This window comes from Onychomys torridus, chromosome 4, assembly GCF_903995425.1.
Source record: "Onychomys torridus chromosome 4, mOncTor1.1, whole genome shotgun sequence".
In the NCBI taxonomy this organism is placed as follows: domain Eukaryota; kingdom Metazoa; phylum Chordata; class Mammalia; order Rodentia; family Cricetidae; genus Onychomys; species Onychomys torridus.
Window position 1 is genome coordinate 53887976 of NC_050446.1, and position 14626 is coordinate 53902601.

General features: G+C 39.1%; 1 protein-coding gene across 1 annotated transcript in view; it reads right to left on the reverse strand.

The window, feature by feature from the left end:
* Positions 1 to 14626, reverse strand: part of Ttn (titin) — a 269525-nt gene that overhangs the window by 114523 nt on the left and 140376 nt on the right. The window contains 16 exon segments of the mRNA XM_036184883.1: positions 359 to 439; positions 2694 to 2762; positions 4060 to 4173; positions 7477 to 7554; positions 7843 to 7941; positions 8522 to 8605; positions 8994 to 9071; positions 9205 to 9288; positions 9412 to 9495; positions 9632 to 9718; positions 9841 to 9924; positions 10199 to 10282; positions 10393 to 10476; positions 13629 to 13712; positions 13988 to 14071; positions 14182 to 14247. Of these exon segments, the coding sequence (XP_036040776.1) occupies positions 359 to 439; positions 2694 to 2762; positions 4060 to 4173; positions 7477 to 7554; positions 7843 to 7941; positions 8522 to 8605; positions 8994 to 9071; positions 9205 to 9288; positions 9412 to 9495; positions 9632 to 9718; positions 9841 to 9924; positions 10199 to 10282; positions 10393 to 10476; positions 13629 to 13712; positions 13988 to 14071; positions 14182 to 14247 (1344 nt within the window).

Genomic DNA, 14626 nt, shown 5'->3' on the forward strand with positions numbered 1-14626 from the left:
TGAATACATTTAGGCTTAAGTAGTTATATATATATATAGTATCATAAAAGTTGAGTATATTTTATTTCACAATTTGGTTATGAAAAATGACACCCACTGTCACTGTTGTTAGAATATTATCAGTTTAGTTACACCTGTTAACAATATCAATGTCAAAATACTATGAATGCTCACAAAATATCTACCTTCTCTTTACAAAGACTCAGAAACAATAACCTTTAATTTTTAATGGAACTACATTCGAATTTTGATAGAGACTCTAAAATAAAATCAAGGGGCAGAAGTATTTTGTGAGCTTTCAGGTGAGTTCATTTTTTAAGCTGTTGAAAAATGGCATCCCAGGAGAGAAGTACTATACCGCTTTTCAGGACCACCTCCTCCTTTGGCTGGGGCTTAGGTTCAGGAAGTAATTTGCGAACTTTCTTTTCAGCTGTAGGCACTTAAAAGGATATGATTTCAAATTTGGTGTGAATTCATATACAAATGGAATTTCAATGAGAAAAATGACTCTATTCAAATCAGTTAACTAGAATATGTCAAGGAACAATTTCTGTTGCATATAAATTTACAGATTTTAAAAGCAAATGATAGACTTGAAGTTCTTTGCTTTGCAAACATCTATACAGTTTCATGAAAGTTCAATCACAGTGATTTCAAACCTATTTTAGTGAGTATAGAATTTATTGGTCTACAATGGCTTTATGAATCTTTCATCAAAATGTAAGGACTCTCCACAGCATCTCTGCTTTGATCTGTAGTTTTAATTGTCTGTGTCCACCTTAGTGTTCCCCTGACAACATATACACCACAGGATGCAGCCAGGGCTGACTGCCATTGCTTCATCTTTTCCATTGATGGGAAAAGAAAACCAAAGAATGTGCTGTGAACCTTGACACTGAAGAAAGATTGTATTTCACTCTCTGAACAAAAGCATATTTCTAAAAGGTCTACTTTAAAATAAAACTAACATTATAGGATTATCTGATTTTGAAGCTAGTATTAGAAGCTGAATTATTCATGAATAAGACAATCTTTTTGAATACAAATACAAATGAGTAAGGAATTATAAGTGTCTTCTTGCTTCTACCGTGAACACCATCCATAGGACGATGCCATGGTGTAGAGCAGACTCCATTGCTGTTACACTGCATGGATTTAACTACAAAGACTGTATCAAAACAGAACCCAGTGATCAGTGAACCGCTTTGAAGTCATTCCTTTTGGTGTGCAGTTTTGTTCAATCAAAATCAATCTGGGTTTCTTAAATTCTTCTGTAAAATTTCCTGTTTGGTTTTCTTAAGCAGTTCACGGATTTACTTTTAATGTGATAAAGATCATCTTGCTTAAATCTTACATCAAAATTTGAAACATAAGTCAAATGAATACTTCATTTAAAATAATTGTTTGATAATTCCAAATGTTTGAAGTAAGATTTTCAGCTGAACATTAAAATTTTTAATAACTATGATAAATTATACTGATCTCAATTACTATTTGTGAATTATCAGTCTTTTTTTTTTTTTTTTTTTTGAGCTGAGGATGAACCCAGGGCCTTGCGCTTGCTAGGCAAGCGCTCTACCACTGAGCTAAATCCCCAACCCAATTATCAGTATTTTTAAAGCAAAACTATTTTCATTGATTGAATCTATATAGTAATGTAAGTTGAAATTGCAAAAACACACATTTCTTTATTTATGCAATATACATAATGAAAGTATATTAATGTATTTGTTTTTCTATATTTTTTAGCTTATTTTAAAAATATTGATGAATGAGACTCATTCCTTATTGTGACTATTGTTTTTAAAGAGACCATATGTTATTACATACTAATTTAATCTTTAATAATTTATAAATATAATAATTTAATTGACCAAAATTATTTAGAAGCTCCATTTTATGAATCAGGAAATGTATGCTCATATGGGTAATTATTCTAAAATTCCAGCATGACCAAAAACAGATTTGATTTCTGGACCAGGATGTGTTGGTTACCAGAACTCTGATACCCATAAACTTATTAGAAACTTTGTTTATTTTTAATTGATATTTTCTAGATTTGTATGATTTTCTTATTTTTATTTATGGGTTAAATATATAGGGCAAATACTATTCAAAGGAAAATTACTTTGGAAAATAATTTGTAGTAATAATAGTATTTCCCTGAAACTCTGTGGACCTGGGAGAATGTCTCAGTGAGAAGAAAGATCTGGGTAAGTCAGGGGCATTGGAAATCCCTAGGGATTGTCCAACAGTATGCCAGGGGGATATGATGATGTGACTTGTGGTACTTTTCACACATATTTGCTGATGTCCAGGCTAACCCCCAAAAGCTTATTACTACTGTTCAGCATTTTGACCTAAGATGTCTCCTGATATCAATTTCATCTAACTAATAGAGTTTGGTATTATTTAGCTTAAAAAATGCAAGTAGACATATGGAAATGTAAGACACAGATAAACAATATGCATCCACACGATGTATGAAATTGATGGGAGACATTGGAAGCACCCAACACTCATGAGCTAGGACCATGAAAGCCACAAAAGTACAAGAAATGAATGAAACTATCCTACTTCTCTGATCATTAAGAAAAAGAGGGGGGTTGGAAGAATACTCTGGCAACACAGAGAGAGCATGGAGTTGGACGGAGAGGTGGCCTTGCGTGTGGCTCGGCTAGTCTGAGAGATACCTTTTAGAGGTGCAGGCTCCACTTTTTCCACAACCTCGGGTTTTTCGGGAACTTTCTTCTTTGAAACAGCTTTAAAGAATTTTGAAGAATATATTTTTATTATTTGTGTACTTACTCTAAAGCAAATGATTTTTTTTTTAACTGCAAGAATCAAAGCCAAGCTTCTCTTAGAATCAGAAAGCATTAGTAACGGCCAAGAATAGCCACCAAAGAATGTTCAGAAAGAAGCCTGGAAGCCAGAACAAAGTGCAGTTTTGCTCCATGGTTATGTTGTATAGAACGACCAGTCAAGAAAGAAGAGAATTTCTGTTCTTCAGGAGGACATTTTGCACCAAAGGAACCGTATTCAAATATGTGTCCCCACAAACCATTAATCAAGAGATAGGTCACAAGCAGAGGAGCCTGCCTCTCTACCTGTCACCTAAAACCCAAGAAGGTTTGAGCAGGGCAAGAGTCACCAAAAGTAACTCTCGAAGATTCTGGCTCTGTGCATATATAAATATGTATAAGAAAATTCCTTGTATAAAATTATACCTGAACATTTCAGATTAGGAAACATTGCATAAAAAGATAGCTTTTTAAAAAATGAAAATAAAAAGAATAAAACCATAGCACGTGTGTTTATCATGTAAAATATACATTATCAGAACATGTACTTATGAGATTCAAGATATTAAATAATACTGCGTCACTTCAAAGAAAAATAAAACAAAGAATAAAAGAAATTTGATAAAGAGGTGCTAGATACCAAATGTACTAAGAATGACAATTCCCAGCTACAATGAGAACCATGGAGACCACAAGTGGGTTTCAACTGGGCTAAAAAAAAAAAAAAAAAAAAGCTGGAAAGGAGCAGTGTTGGGTTGATGGTATACTTTTTTCATGGTATATGGACACCAGCTGCTGAATACTACAAATACGCTACTTATATTTAAAAGAGCATGCTGTTATTTAAGAACAAAGTTTTTACTTCTACCCCAGTTTAATCACTGCAATGTTAAAATATCTTTCAAAGACTTGTAGACATTCCAATGCTTACGACCAACATAGGCACAGCTATCAGCCTTTCAAATAAAAAGACCTTCTTTGCCATTCCGCATGGAAAGTTAGTTGGGTAGCTGCTGCATTCAGATGTCAAGGATGCTGCTCACTGAATTGTCTCACATTTGGGGAAGCAGGCATGGCATTATAGCATAACCCAGGACCACCCCTGGGGTAGTAGAAACATACTATGCAATTCCCACAGCATGGCCATATCTGAACATATGCACTCCCAGCAGCAATGCATTTCTTGAAAGCAACATTTCCATTGGCTGAACAGAAGTTTGAAGCAGGTTAACAAGTCATTGGAAGCAGCAATTTGTACCTTTAAGTTGGAATATTTTCTCCTTCACATCTTCCTTAGGTGGAGAAGGAGCAGGTGCTGGGGGTCTTGGCTTGAGTTTTGGTTTCTCGATAACCTTCTTTTCAGGCTCAGGTTCTTGAAAGAGTATTGCAGAAGTGTTAGTGCATGAAAATATGAATTAGAATGTGTATATTCAGAAAATGTGGTAGAAATTTAAATATGTATGAAGAAAAACATGTATTTTGACACGTGCTATCAGTGTCTTAACATAGAACATAAAATATCAACACTATACACACAGGTGATAACATACATAATAAAAACATTAAACAACAAAACAGGCATCCAGATGAGGCACCTTTACATTACATAGAGCACAAATACAGGACAACATAAGAATAGATGCACACTTAATGATTTTTTTCACAGAGGTAAAAAGACCTACTGTACAGACAGACTGATACAGACCATATACAGGTCAAGATAAAGAGTATGAGGATGAAGACTTAAGTCAGCTAACTAGATACCTTGCACTGGGGTTTCTTCTGGCTCTGGTTCAGGTTCAGGCTCTTCAGGTTGGACAAACTTTTCAATTTCCCGTTCTTTAAAGAATGTCAATAAAAGGTGTAAGATGGTAACGTGAAGGTGTTTATGCAGACACACAAAGATTTCACATAGACACAAAAAGTCACAAAACATAAACATACCACCCACACAAGGTGGTTGCTGGAAAAGAGGGAGATTCCCATTTCTTTTTTGTTTGTGGTGTTGGGCATTGAGCCCTCTCCTCTCCTCTCCTCTCCCTTGTTTTCTTTCTTTCTCTTAGTAATTTTTTAAAACCAGCTCTTACTCTGTAAACCAGATTGACCTCAAACTTACAGAGATTCACCTATCTCTGCCTTGTGAAATCCGGCATTAAAGGCCAGCATTGGTGACACCATGCATGTCCAAGTGTAAGGTTTTACTTATGGTAGAGAATCATTCTTATCACTGAGCTGCATCCCACTCTCCAGATGTTAATTTTCTTACACTTAAACTGTCTATTACTATGTTGATGGTAGATGAGCTGACTTGAAACTCACTACTGGCAATCTCTTGAGGATCCAATGTAATTAACTGATATAATCGGCATGAGCATGAGGAAACTATACTTTTCAGAATGGCTAACTAATCACTGAGACTAAGCAAATGGAAGATTCTGATTCAAAAGAAGTATAATCGCTTGAAGAAAAATGTAGTCAAAAGTGTGCAGGGATGTCCCTGTATATAATTTAAGCAGGAATGTCACCCTACAAATACCTTTGCTTCATTAAATTTCCAGGGGATGAGGGATAGACATTTATGTATATGTATACCTTCAACAGGGGGCGTCTCTTTTCTACCAATGGTAATGGTTGCTTTCTCTTCATAGATTGTCTCCTCAGGGGGCTCTTCAACGTAAAAACAGTATATCATATTAGGCTGTATTTAGAACAGAACACTGCTGCTGCTAAGTTACATCTTACAACCCATGACTCAGCTATCTCAAGACACATGAGACAGACGACAGATAAATCTGTAAGATCCACCACTAACTAAGGCAAAGTGATAAAGCTGGTGTCATCTTCCTAAGATTTAAAGAGCAGCGTGTACCTGGGGCAGGTGGCGCTTCTAGCTCTTCAGGCACTGGAACAGACACTTTCTTTTCTGGGGTAATTTTCTTGGGTGCTTCAGGCACTTTAAAGACATTAATTGTGTTTATCATTAAGAACTTAGAAGATGAACAAGAGTCTTCCAAGGGCTGGCAAAGAACACAGTGTAGAGAATGGGAACCTCCATCTTAGAAGACGTAATGGGGGAAACGGTTTCTGAGTTGTGGCAGCCTTTGGGGCATTCTAGTTATATGAGAGTGTATTCTCAGCCTTCCTCATTTATTTGCATCTTCATATAATGACACATGAGAAAATAATTGCTCTATTGTGTTTGGGGAACTAGTCATGCAAATGCAAGTCTTTTTTAATGCAAATGACCTCAAAATCGACATCTCTAACTTTGACCTTAAATTCCTAATGCACATTGCTAACTTCTATGCCTGAAAAATAAAGAATATGTTCACCATTCCTTTCTAGTAACAGGCCAGAATCCAATGAATTATTCTCTTGGCCACTTAGCCTCAACTCCTATAAGGATCCTGTTTTGTTTTGTTTTTTTTGTTTTTTTAGCGCCATGGGCAGTTATCTTTCTATAGCCCAATCATTTATATTCTTCAAAACCTTTGAGGCCTCCTGTTGCAGATGCCTACCTCCAGAATGAAGGTAAATCTTATTCCTATAAAATACCCTCTCTGTATATGTTATCTTCCAAAATGTTCTACAAATCCACACTCAAATTACACTTTATATGAGAGTCCTTGAACTTTCAGCCCCTTTTGCCTCAATATACTCCATTTCCTAATTTCCATATGTAAAAAAATCTATCAGAATTAAAACCATTTCTTCCTCTATGATGTCTTTACCTGGCTCTTTGTTGGTCTCTGTCTCTGTCACTTACTGTACTCTGTTTGGAAATGTTCTCACCTATAGAGTTGTCAGATCTTTCTATTCTCCCATCATATTTAAGTCGCTTGAAGATGGGAGCTTGTTTTATATGTCCTAAAACTGTATCTTCTTGATAGTAATATTCAGCCAATATGGCGAATGGATCTGTTTGATGCCTTTTCCACTCATCCCCCTAACCATGGAATGTATCAACACAGGGATCAGTTTCTCCGTCTCATTTTCTCTTTCTGCTGCCATCTTCTTTGGCTTTCTCTAGGAAATGTGGTTTTGCATAGCTCAGGCTTTTTGATCTAAGAATTATGGTCAGATGCTATGTGGTTGGCAAGGCATGCTTCTTCCAGGCAGCTACCTTTTTCTGGCAGGGCTTCTGGCTTTTTGGTGAGAGGCACAGGTTCTTTCTTGACTAGAACAAGTTTCTTCGGCACCTCGGGGACTTTGAAGATAATAGTTTTGTTTTAGAAAGATACTTTGAGAACATTTCAAGAGTAACAATATCTATAAATTAATGGAGTGGTGTTAGAATTTATGGAAACAAATAAGGGCAATTTTGGCCCTGGTTGTCATAAGTAGGAGGACAATGATTGGATTCCACTTTTAGAATAAGCTTTAAAAAATGACGTCAGTGATGATGTGAGTACCTTCAGCTGCTGGTAGTTCTGGCTTCTTAGCAACGGGAACCTTCTTTACTGGAACAACTTTCTTTGGCACTTCAGGTACTTTAAAGATATTAGTAGTATTTAATATAGAAGTATAAGGTATTCACATTAATTCTACAAGTCTGTACAACATTGTAATATATAGACCACAATTAATAGACGCAGTACAGCATAACACACAACAAAGAAACTGTGATTTTTAGACAGCATAGAAATTATGTAAACATTTGTTTTAACACAAGTACCTTTAGGAGGTGGAGGTTCTGCTTTTTTGATGACAGGAAATTTCTTCTCTGGGACAACCTTCTTAGGCTCTTCAGGCACTTGAAGAATAGGAATTTCTTTTAGGAACAGGTATTTGCAAGCACAAATCAAGTGATAAACACATTTAAAAACATACATTTTTGGTAAGTGTCTTATACAATTCTGTAAGTTTTATGAGGGAAAATAATGTTTTGTTTTGTTTTGTTTTTCTTGTCTTTGTTTTTGCTTGGCCAGCAGTGGCAAATTTCACACAAGAAGGTAGAAGACAGATATTGCCTTATGGTATGTAAGACATGTAAGAGTCACATGACCACATTTCTGTCTATGCAGCAGACCCTGACTGATACCTGCTGCAGGTGGAGGTGGTGCTTCATATTCTTCCTCTTCTACAACAGGGACTGGCTCCTCCTCCTCCTTAGCAGCAATTTCTTCAGGTTCTTCATACACTTTAAAGATATTAGTCAATTGTATTTCAGTATGTGTAACACAATTCCAAAGTGCTCGAACACCCAATCCACAGTAATCTTGATTGCTCCCCGTGCTTTGATTTGTTTCTCTGTGTAGCTTTGGTGCCTTTCCTGGATCTCGCTCTGTAGACCAGGCTGGCCTTGAACTCACAGAGATCTGCCTACCTCTGCCTCCCGAGTGCTAGGATTAAAGGCATGCGCCACCACCGCCTGGCTTTGATTTTTATTAATATGAAATCTATCCCAGTTGCCCGATGTCGGTGTGAACCGATCTAAATGCTTGGAAAAGCTCTTGTTTTTTTAAGTTCATTCACGCTCACTAAGGTTCCCATCTCATTTCTTATGCACATTAGAGAGCTTTGCTGAAGACAGATCACAGTGACTGTGACCTATAACCTTGGTAGCCATTGCTGACTGGCAATTTGAGGTCAGTGCTAACTTAGATAATGAAAAGCAAGAACAGTAAATGACTGAAGGAGAGAAAGCAAGGGAGTCAAGAAAAGGATGCCTGAATTATAAATAGTTATAAATGGCAACTCACTAATGGCCCAGTATGTACCTTCTGAGGGTGGAGACTCCACTTTCTCGGGAACAGGAATGGCTGGTTTCTCTTCAATGACGGGTTTCTTTGGCACCTCTGGTACTTTAAAGATATTAGTTAGTTTTACTTTTGAGTAGTCGAGAAGTACATGGCATGTCATTTCAACTGCACATTTTTCTCAGCTAACCCAGAGATAGATAGACCCCAGAACAAAATTGGCGAGGTCAGTACCTGTCCTTTGGATCTTCATCTAGTGTGGATCAAAAAGAGGGCTATTAAGAATTACAAAATGATGACTGTAAAACTCTTCAATGCGTGTGAACAAAGGCATTCATCTTTTTAATTTTATTTAAAGTGGTGATGTTTTAAAAATGTTCTGTAAACTCTAAATTCCCACATTTACAGGTGTGAATATGAAAACACTGACAAAGACATTGAGTGACAGAGGGAAACAAGACCCTTGCCGAAGGGTCTGATTACTGACATGTACCTTTGGTTGGTGGGGCTTCTGGCTTTTTGGGAACAGCTACTTTGTTTTCTGGGACAACTTCTTTTGGAACTTCTGGCACTTTAAAGATATTAGTATTTTAACATTATAAACAATTAGCACCGGCCACTCATCACATTCACATAGAACAAAACACTGTTTAAGAACTGGAGACCATTCCCGCCTCCATCCAATAATCCACCTCCACATGTACCTTTAGCAGGTGGGACTTCTGGCTTTTTGGGTACCACAGGAGGCATTTTCTTTTCAGGAACAGCTTCCTTGGTCACCTCAGGCACTTTAAAAGATATTAGTAGGTTTTAACTTGTAGTTTCAATGTTGTGGAATCATTAAGAACAGTAGGGGAACAGGACATTTCAGTCAGACATCAGTCTGCAGGAAGTTACAGCAGCGAAAATACCTTTCGCTGCTGGTGGTTCAGGTTTCTTGGCAATAGCAGGGGCCACTTTCTTCTCAGGGACAGGCTTCTTGGGTGGCACTGTCACTAAAGATAGGAGAGTTTATACTTTAGAAGCAGTAAAGACAAATTGAAGAAAGATACCCAAGCAGCCCACACTGTGAGAACTGGAGGACCAGAGGGTCAAGGCAGAGAAAGGCAGGGCAGCTGACTTGCCAAGTACCTTTTGGAGGTGGGGCCGGCACTGGCTCTTCCACAGCCTCCTCTGGGGGTTCTTCTGGGGCAATCTCTTCCGCAGGTTCCTCATACACTTTAAAGACAGTGGCCCCTTTTAGTGATAGACTTGACTGGGATGTATGACACAGTCAACAAAAACGAATTTCACAACAGAGACATTTAATCTTTTTAAAGATAGTTTGGTTTCATTATTACCTTCGGGGGGAGGGCTTTCCGGTTTAGGGAGAGTGGCTTCAGGGATCTTCTTTTGGGGAACAGCTGCCTTTGGCACCTCAGGCACTTCAAAGATATTAGTATTTTCGTGATTAGACAGAGGAAACACAAATGGACACTGGCAAGCTCAGTGACATGGGGGTGACTACCTTTAGCAGGTGGGACTTCAGGCTTTTTAGGAAGGGTGACTGGCACTTTCTTCTCAGGAACAACTTCCTTGGGTGCCTCTGGCACTTGAGAGAGAGAGTGACATTGTCCTTAGGACCAGTGATGGCCACTCGGATGGATTTTTCAAGAGGAAGACTTAGATGCTATGATGCTTAAGGTCAAGAGCAAATACCTTTCACAGGTGGGGCTTCAGGCTTTTTAGGAGGGGTGACTGGCACTTTCTTCTCAGGAACAACTTCCTTGGGTGCCTCTGGCACTTAAAAGAGATTAGTGAATACATTTAAGACATATGACGGCACCATGACAAAAATCTTTCCAAGAAGAGAAGAGCTTTGTCTCAGGAACCCTGAGGTCGGTGACAAGTACCTTTGGCAGGTGGGGCTTCTGGCTTTTTCGGGGGCACCACAGACACTTTCTTTTCAGGAACAACTTCTTTGGGAGCCTCGGGTACTTCAAAGAGATTAGTAAAAGTTCGTTTAGACTTAGGAGAGTAGGAGGCCGAATATTCTCAAGAGTGCAAGAATTATGTCTCATGAACCCTAAGGTTAGTGACAAGTACCTTTGGCAGGCGGGGCTTCTGGCCTTTTAGGGGGCACCAGGGACAGTTTCTCTTCAGGGAGGACCTCTTCAGGTGCCTCTGGCACTTAAAAGAGATTAGTGCAAGTACATTAGGATTTCTGACAAGTAGGATGAAGAAAAAGGAGTTTGATGTTGTGAAATGGCAGGCCAGTGACAAGTACCTGTGACAGGTGGAGCTGCTGGCTTTTTAGGAGGCACCAGGGACACTTTCTTTTCAGGGATGTCCTCTTTGGGCACCTCGGGCACTTGAAAGGGACCAATGAGATTATATATAGGTCTTATGGAGACCAAAGACCACACTTATTTTTCAAAAGCAACATGATTATAGCTTCTGAAACCTTGGGTCATTGACAAGTACTTGTAACAGGCGGGACTTCTGGCTTCCTTGGAGGTGTCACTGTTTACTTTTGGGGGACAATTTCTCGCTTTTAAAAGAGATTAGTAGTTTTTCTTTTATGTAGGGCCATGAGGTAAGTGGACTAGAAATGTTTTCAAGAACAGAAGGCATACATTCTGAAGAGTAAGACAAGGATTTAAAAATACGTGTGATGGGTGGGGCTTCAAAGTTTTGGGGTGGGGCTGTGGGAGCTTTCTTTTGTGGGACAACTGCTTGATGAGTTACAGGCACTTGAAAGACAGTAGGAATTATGAATTGAAGTTAGGAATGGGCAATGAACTAAAGCTTTCCAAGAGTCAGCCAGTTATTTCTTCTTCTGAAGGTCTGGGTGACATGTACCTGGGACAGGTGTGGCTTCTGGCTTTTTAGGAGGTGCTGCTGGTCTTGTCTTTTCAGGGACAATTTCTTGGACTTCAGGCACTTGAAAGAGATTAGTACTTTTACACTTAGGTTAATAAAGAGCAATGTGCTATATTTGTTTTCAAGAATGGAAGAGAGATTTCTTCTGAAGAGGTCTGGGTGACATGTACCTGGGACAGGAGAGACTTCTGTTTTTTTAGGAGGTGCTGCTGGTCTTTTCTTTTCAGGAACCCTTTCTTGGACTTCAGGCACTTGAAAGATATTAGTAATTTTACAACTTAGGTTAATAAAGAACAACGTGCTATATTTGTTTTCAAGCACAGAAGAGAGTTCTCTTCTGAAGAAGGTCTGGGTGGTAAGTACCTAGGACAGGTGTGACTTCTGGCTTCTTAGGAGGTGCTGCTGGTCTTTTCTTTTCAGGGACAATTTCTTGAACTTCTGGCACTTAAAAGATATTAGTAGTTTTACCACGTAGGTTACAACTTGGGTTAGTGAAGACAATGATCTACATTTGTTTTCAATCATAGAAGAGAGATCTCTTCTAAGAAGGTCTGGGTGGCAAGTACCTGGGACAGGTGTGACTTCTGGCTTCTTAGGAGGTGCTGCTGGTCTTGTCTTTTCAGGGGACAATTTCTTGGACTTCTGGCACTTAAAAGATATTAGTAGTTTTACCACTTAGGTTACAACTTGGGTTAGTGAAGACAATGATCTACATTTGTTTTCAATCATAGAAGAGAGATCTCTTCTAAGAAGGTCTGGTGGCAAGTACCTGGGACAGGTGTGACTTCTGGCTTCTTAGGAGGTGCTGCTGGTCTTGTCTTTTCAGGGGCAATTTCTTGGACTTTGGGCACTTGAAAGATATTAGTAGTTTTACACTTAGGTTAATAAAGAGCAATGTGCTATATTTGTTTACAAGAATGGGAGAGAGTTCTCTTCTGAAGAAGGTCTGGGTGACATATACCTGGGACAGGAGAGACTTCTGGGTTTTTAGGAGGTGCTGCTGGTCTTTTCTTTTCAGAGGCAATTTCTTGGACTTCAGGCACTTGAAAGATATTAGTAATTTTACCACTTAGGTTAGTGAAGACAATGGTCTACATTTCTTTTAAAGTACAGAAGAAGAGAAGAGATCTCTTCTAAGAAGGTCTGGGTGGTAAGTACCTGGGACAGGTGTGACTTCTGGCTTTTTAGGAGGTGCTGCTGGTCTTTTCTTTTCAGGGACAATTTCTTGAACTTCTGACACTTAAAAGATTTTAGTAGTTGTATATTTAGTTAATGAAAAATAATGCATTACATTTACTTTCAAGAATGGGAGAGAGGTCTTTTGAGAAGGTCTGGGTGACATGTACCTGGAACAGGTGTGGCTTCTGTCTTTTTCAGAGATGTCCCTGGCCTTTTCTTTTCAGGGACAATGTGTTGAACTTCAGGCACTTAAAAGATATTAGTAGTTTTACCACATAGGTTAGTGAAGACAACAATCTACATTTGTTTTCAAGAAGGGAGAGAGAGACCTCTCTGATGCTAGTTCAGGTGGCATGTACCTGGGACAGGTGTGGCATCTGCCCTTTTGGGCAGTGCTTTGGAAAATTTTTCTTCTGGGGTAACTTCTTGAGGGGCATCAAACACTTAAAAGACATTAGTAGTTTCAGAAATTATGAACTGCAAAGGTACATTTTATAAGAATATGAGGGTTACAAGGTATTTTTTTTTCCTTGGGGTAGGGGAGTAAAATACCTTTTGCAGGTGGAACCTGAAGTTTTTTGGGTACAGACAACTTTTTTTCAGGTATAAATGCTTTGGAAACTTTGAAAATATTAGTAGCTTTTAGTTAGAACTATAAAGGGCACACCAATGATATCTTTATTCAGGTTGATACAGTTAATGAAACTGGTGGCCAGACCCTTGAACACACTTTCCCCAGCCCAACACAGGTGTTCAACAACACGTAAGGGACACATACCTTTGGCAGGTGGAACTTCTGGTTTCTTGGGAGGAGGCACGGGAACTTTCTTTTCAGGAGTGACTTCCTTTGGCACGTCAGGCACTTCAAAGATAATTTGTAATTTGTGTTTAGGAAAGGCTAAATCAATTGATGTCTATAGTATATAATCATGTAAGACATATTAGATAGTGGCTGACATTTTATTTATATTACCTTAATGCACTAACACATTTATATAGTATTTTATAGATACACTTTATATACAAACGTGTAATACTTTGGTTAGAATCAATATTTACTGCCCTCTTAGTGTAGTTCTGACTGTACCTTCGGGGGGAGGGCTTTCCGGTTTAGGGAGAGTGGCTTCAGGGATCTTCTTTTGGGGAACAGCTGCCTTTGGCACCTCAGGCACTTCAAAGATATTAGTATTTTCGTGATTAGACAGAGGAAACACAAATGGACACTGGCAAGCTCAGTGACATGGGGGTGACTACCTTTAGCAGGTGGGACTTCAGGCTTTTTAGGAAGGGTGACTGGCACTTTCTTCTCAGGAACAACTTCCTTGGGTGCCTCTGGCACTTGAGAGAGAGAGTGACATTGTCCTTAGGACCAGTGATGGCCACTCGGATGGATTTTTCAAGAGGAAAGACTTAGATGCTATGATGCTTAAGGTCAAGAGCAAATACCTTTCACAGGTGGGGCTTCAGGCTTTTTAGGAGGGGTGACTGGCATTTTCTTCTCAGGAACAACTTCCTTGGGTGCCTCTGGCACTTAAAAGAGATTAGTGAATACATTTAAGACATATGACGGCACCATGACAAAAATCTTTCCAAGAAGAGAAGAGCTTTGTCTCAGGAACCCTGAGGTCGGTGACAAGTACCTTTGGCAGGTGGGGCTTCTGGCTTTTTCGGGGGCACCACAGACACTTTCTTTTCAGGAACAACTTCTTTGGGAGCCTTGGGTACTTCAAAGAGATTAGTGAAAGTTCGCTTAGACTTAGGAGAGTAGGAGGCCAAATATTCTCAAGAGTGCAAGAATTATGTCTCATGAACCCTAAGGTTAGTGACAAGTACCTTTGGCAGGCGGGGCTTCTGGCCTTTTAGGGGGCACCAGGGACAGTTTCTCTTCAGGGAGGACCTCTTCAGGTGCCTCTGGCACTTAAAAGAGATTAGTGCAAGTACATTAGGATTTCTGACAAGTAGGATGAAGAAAAAGGAGTTTGATGTTGTGAAATGGCAGGCCAGTGACAAGTACCTGTGACAGGTGGAGCTGCTGGCTTTTTAGGAGGCACCAGGGACACTTTCTTTTCAGGGATGTCCTCTTTG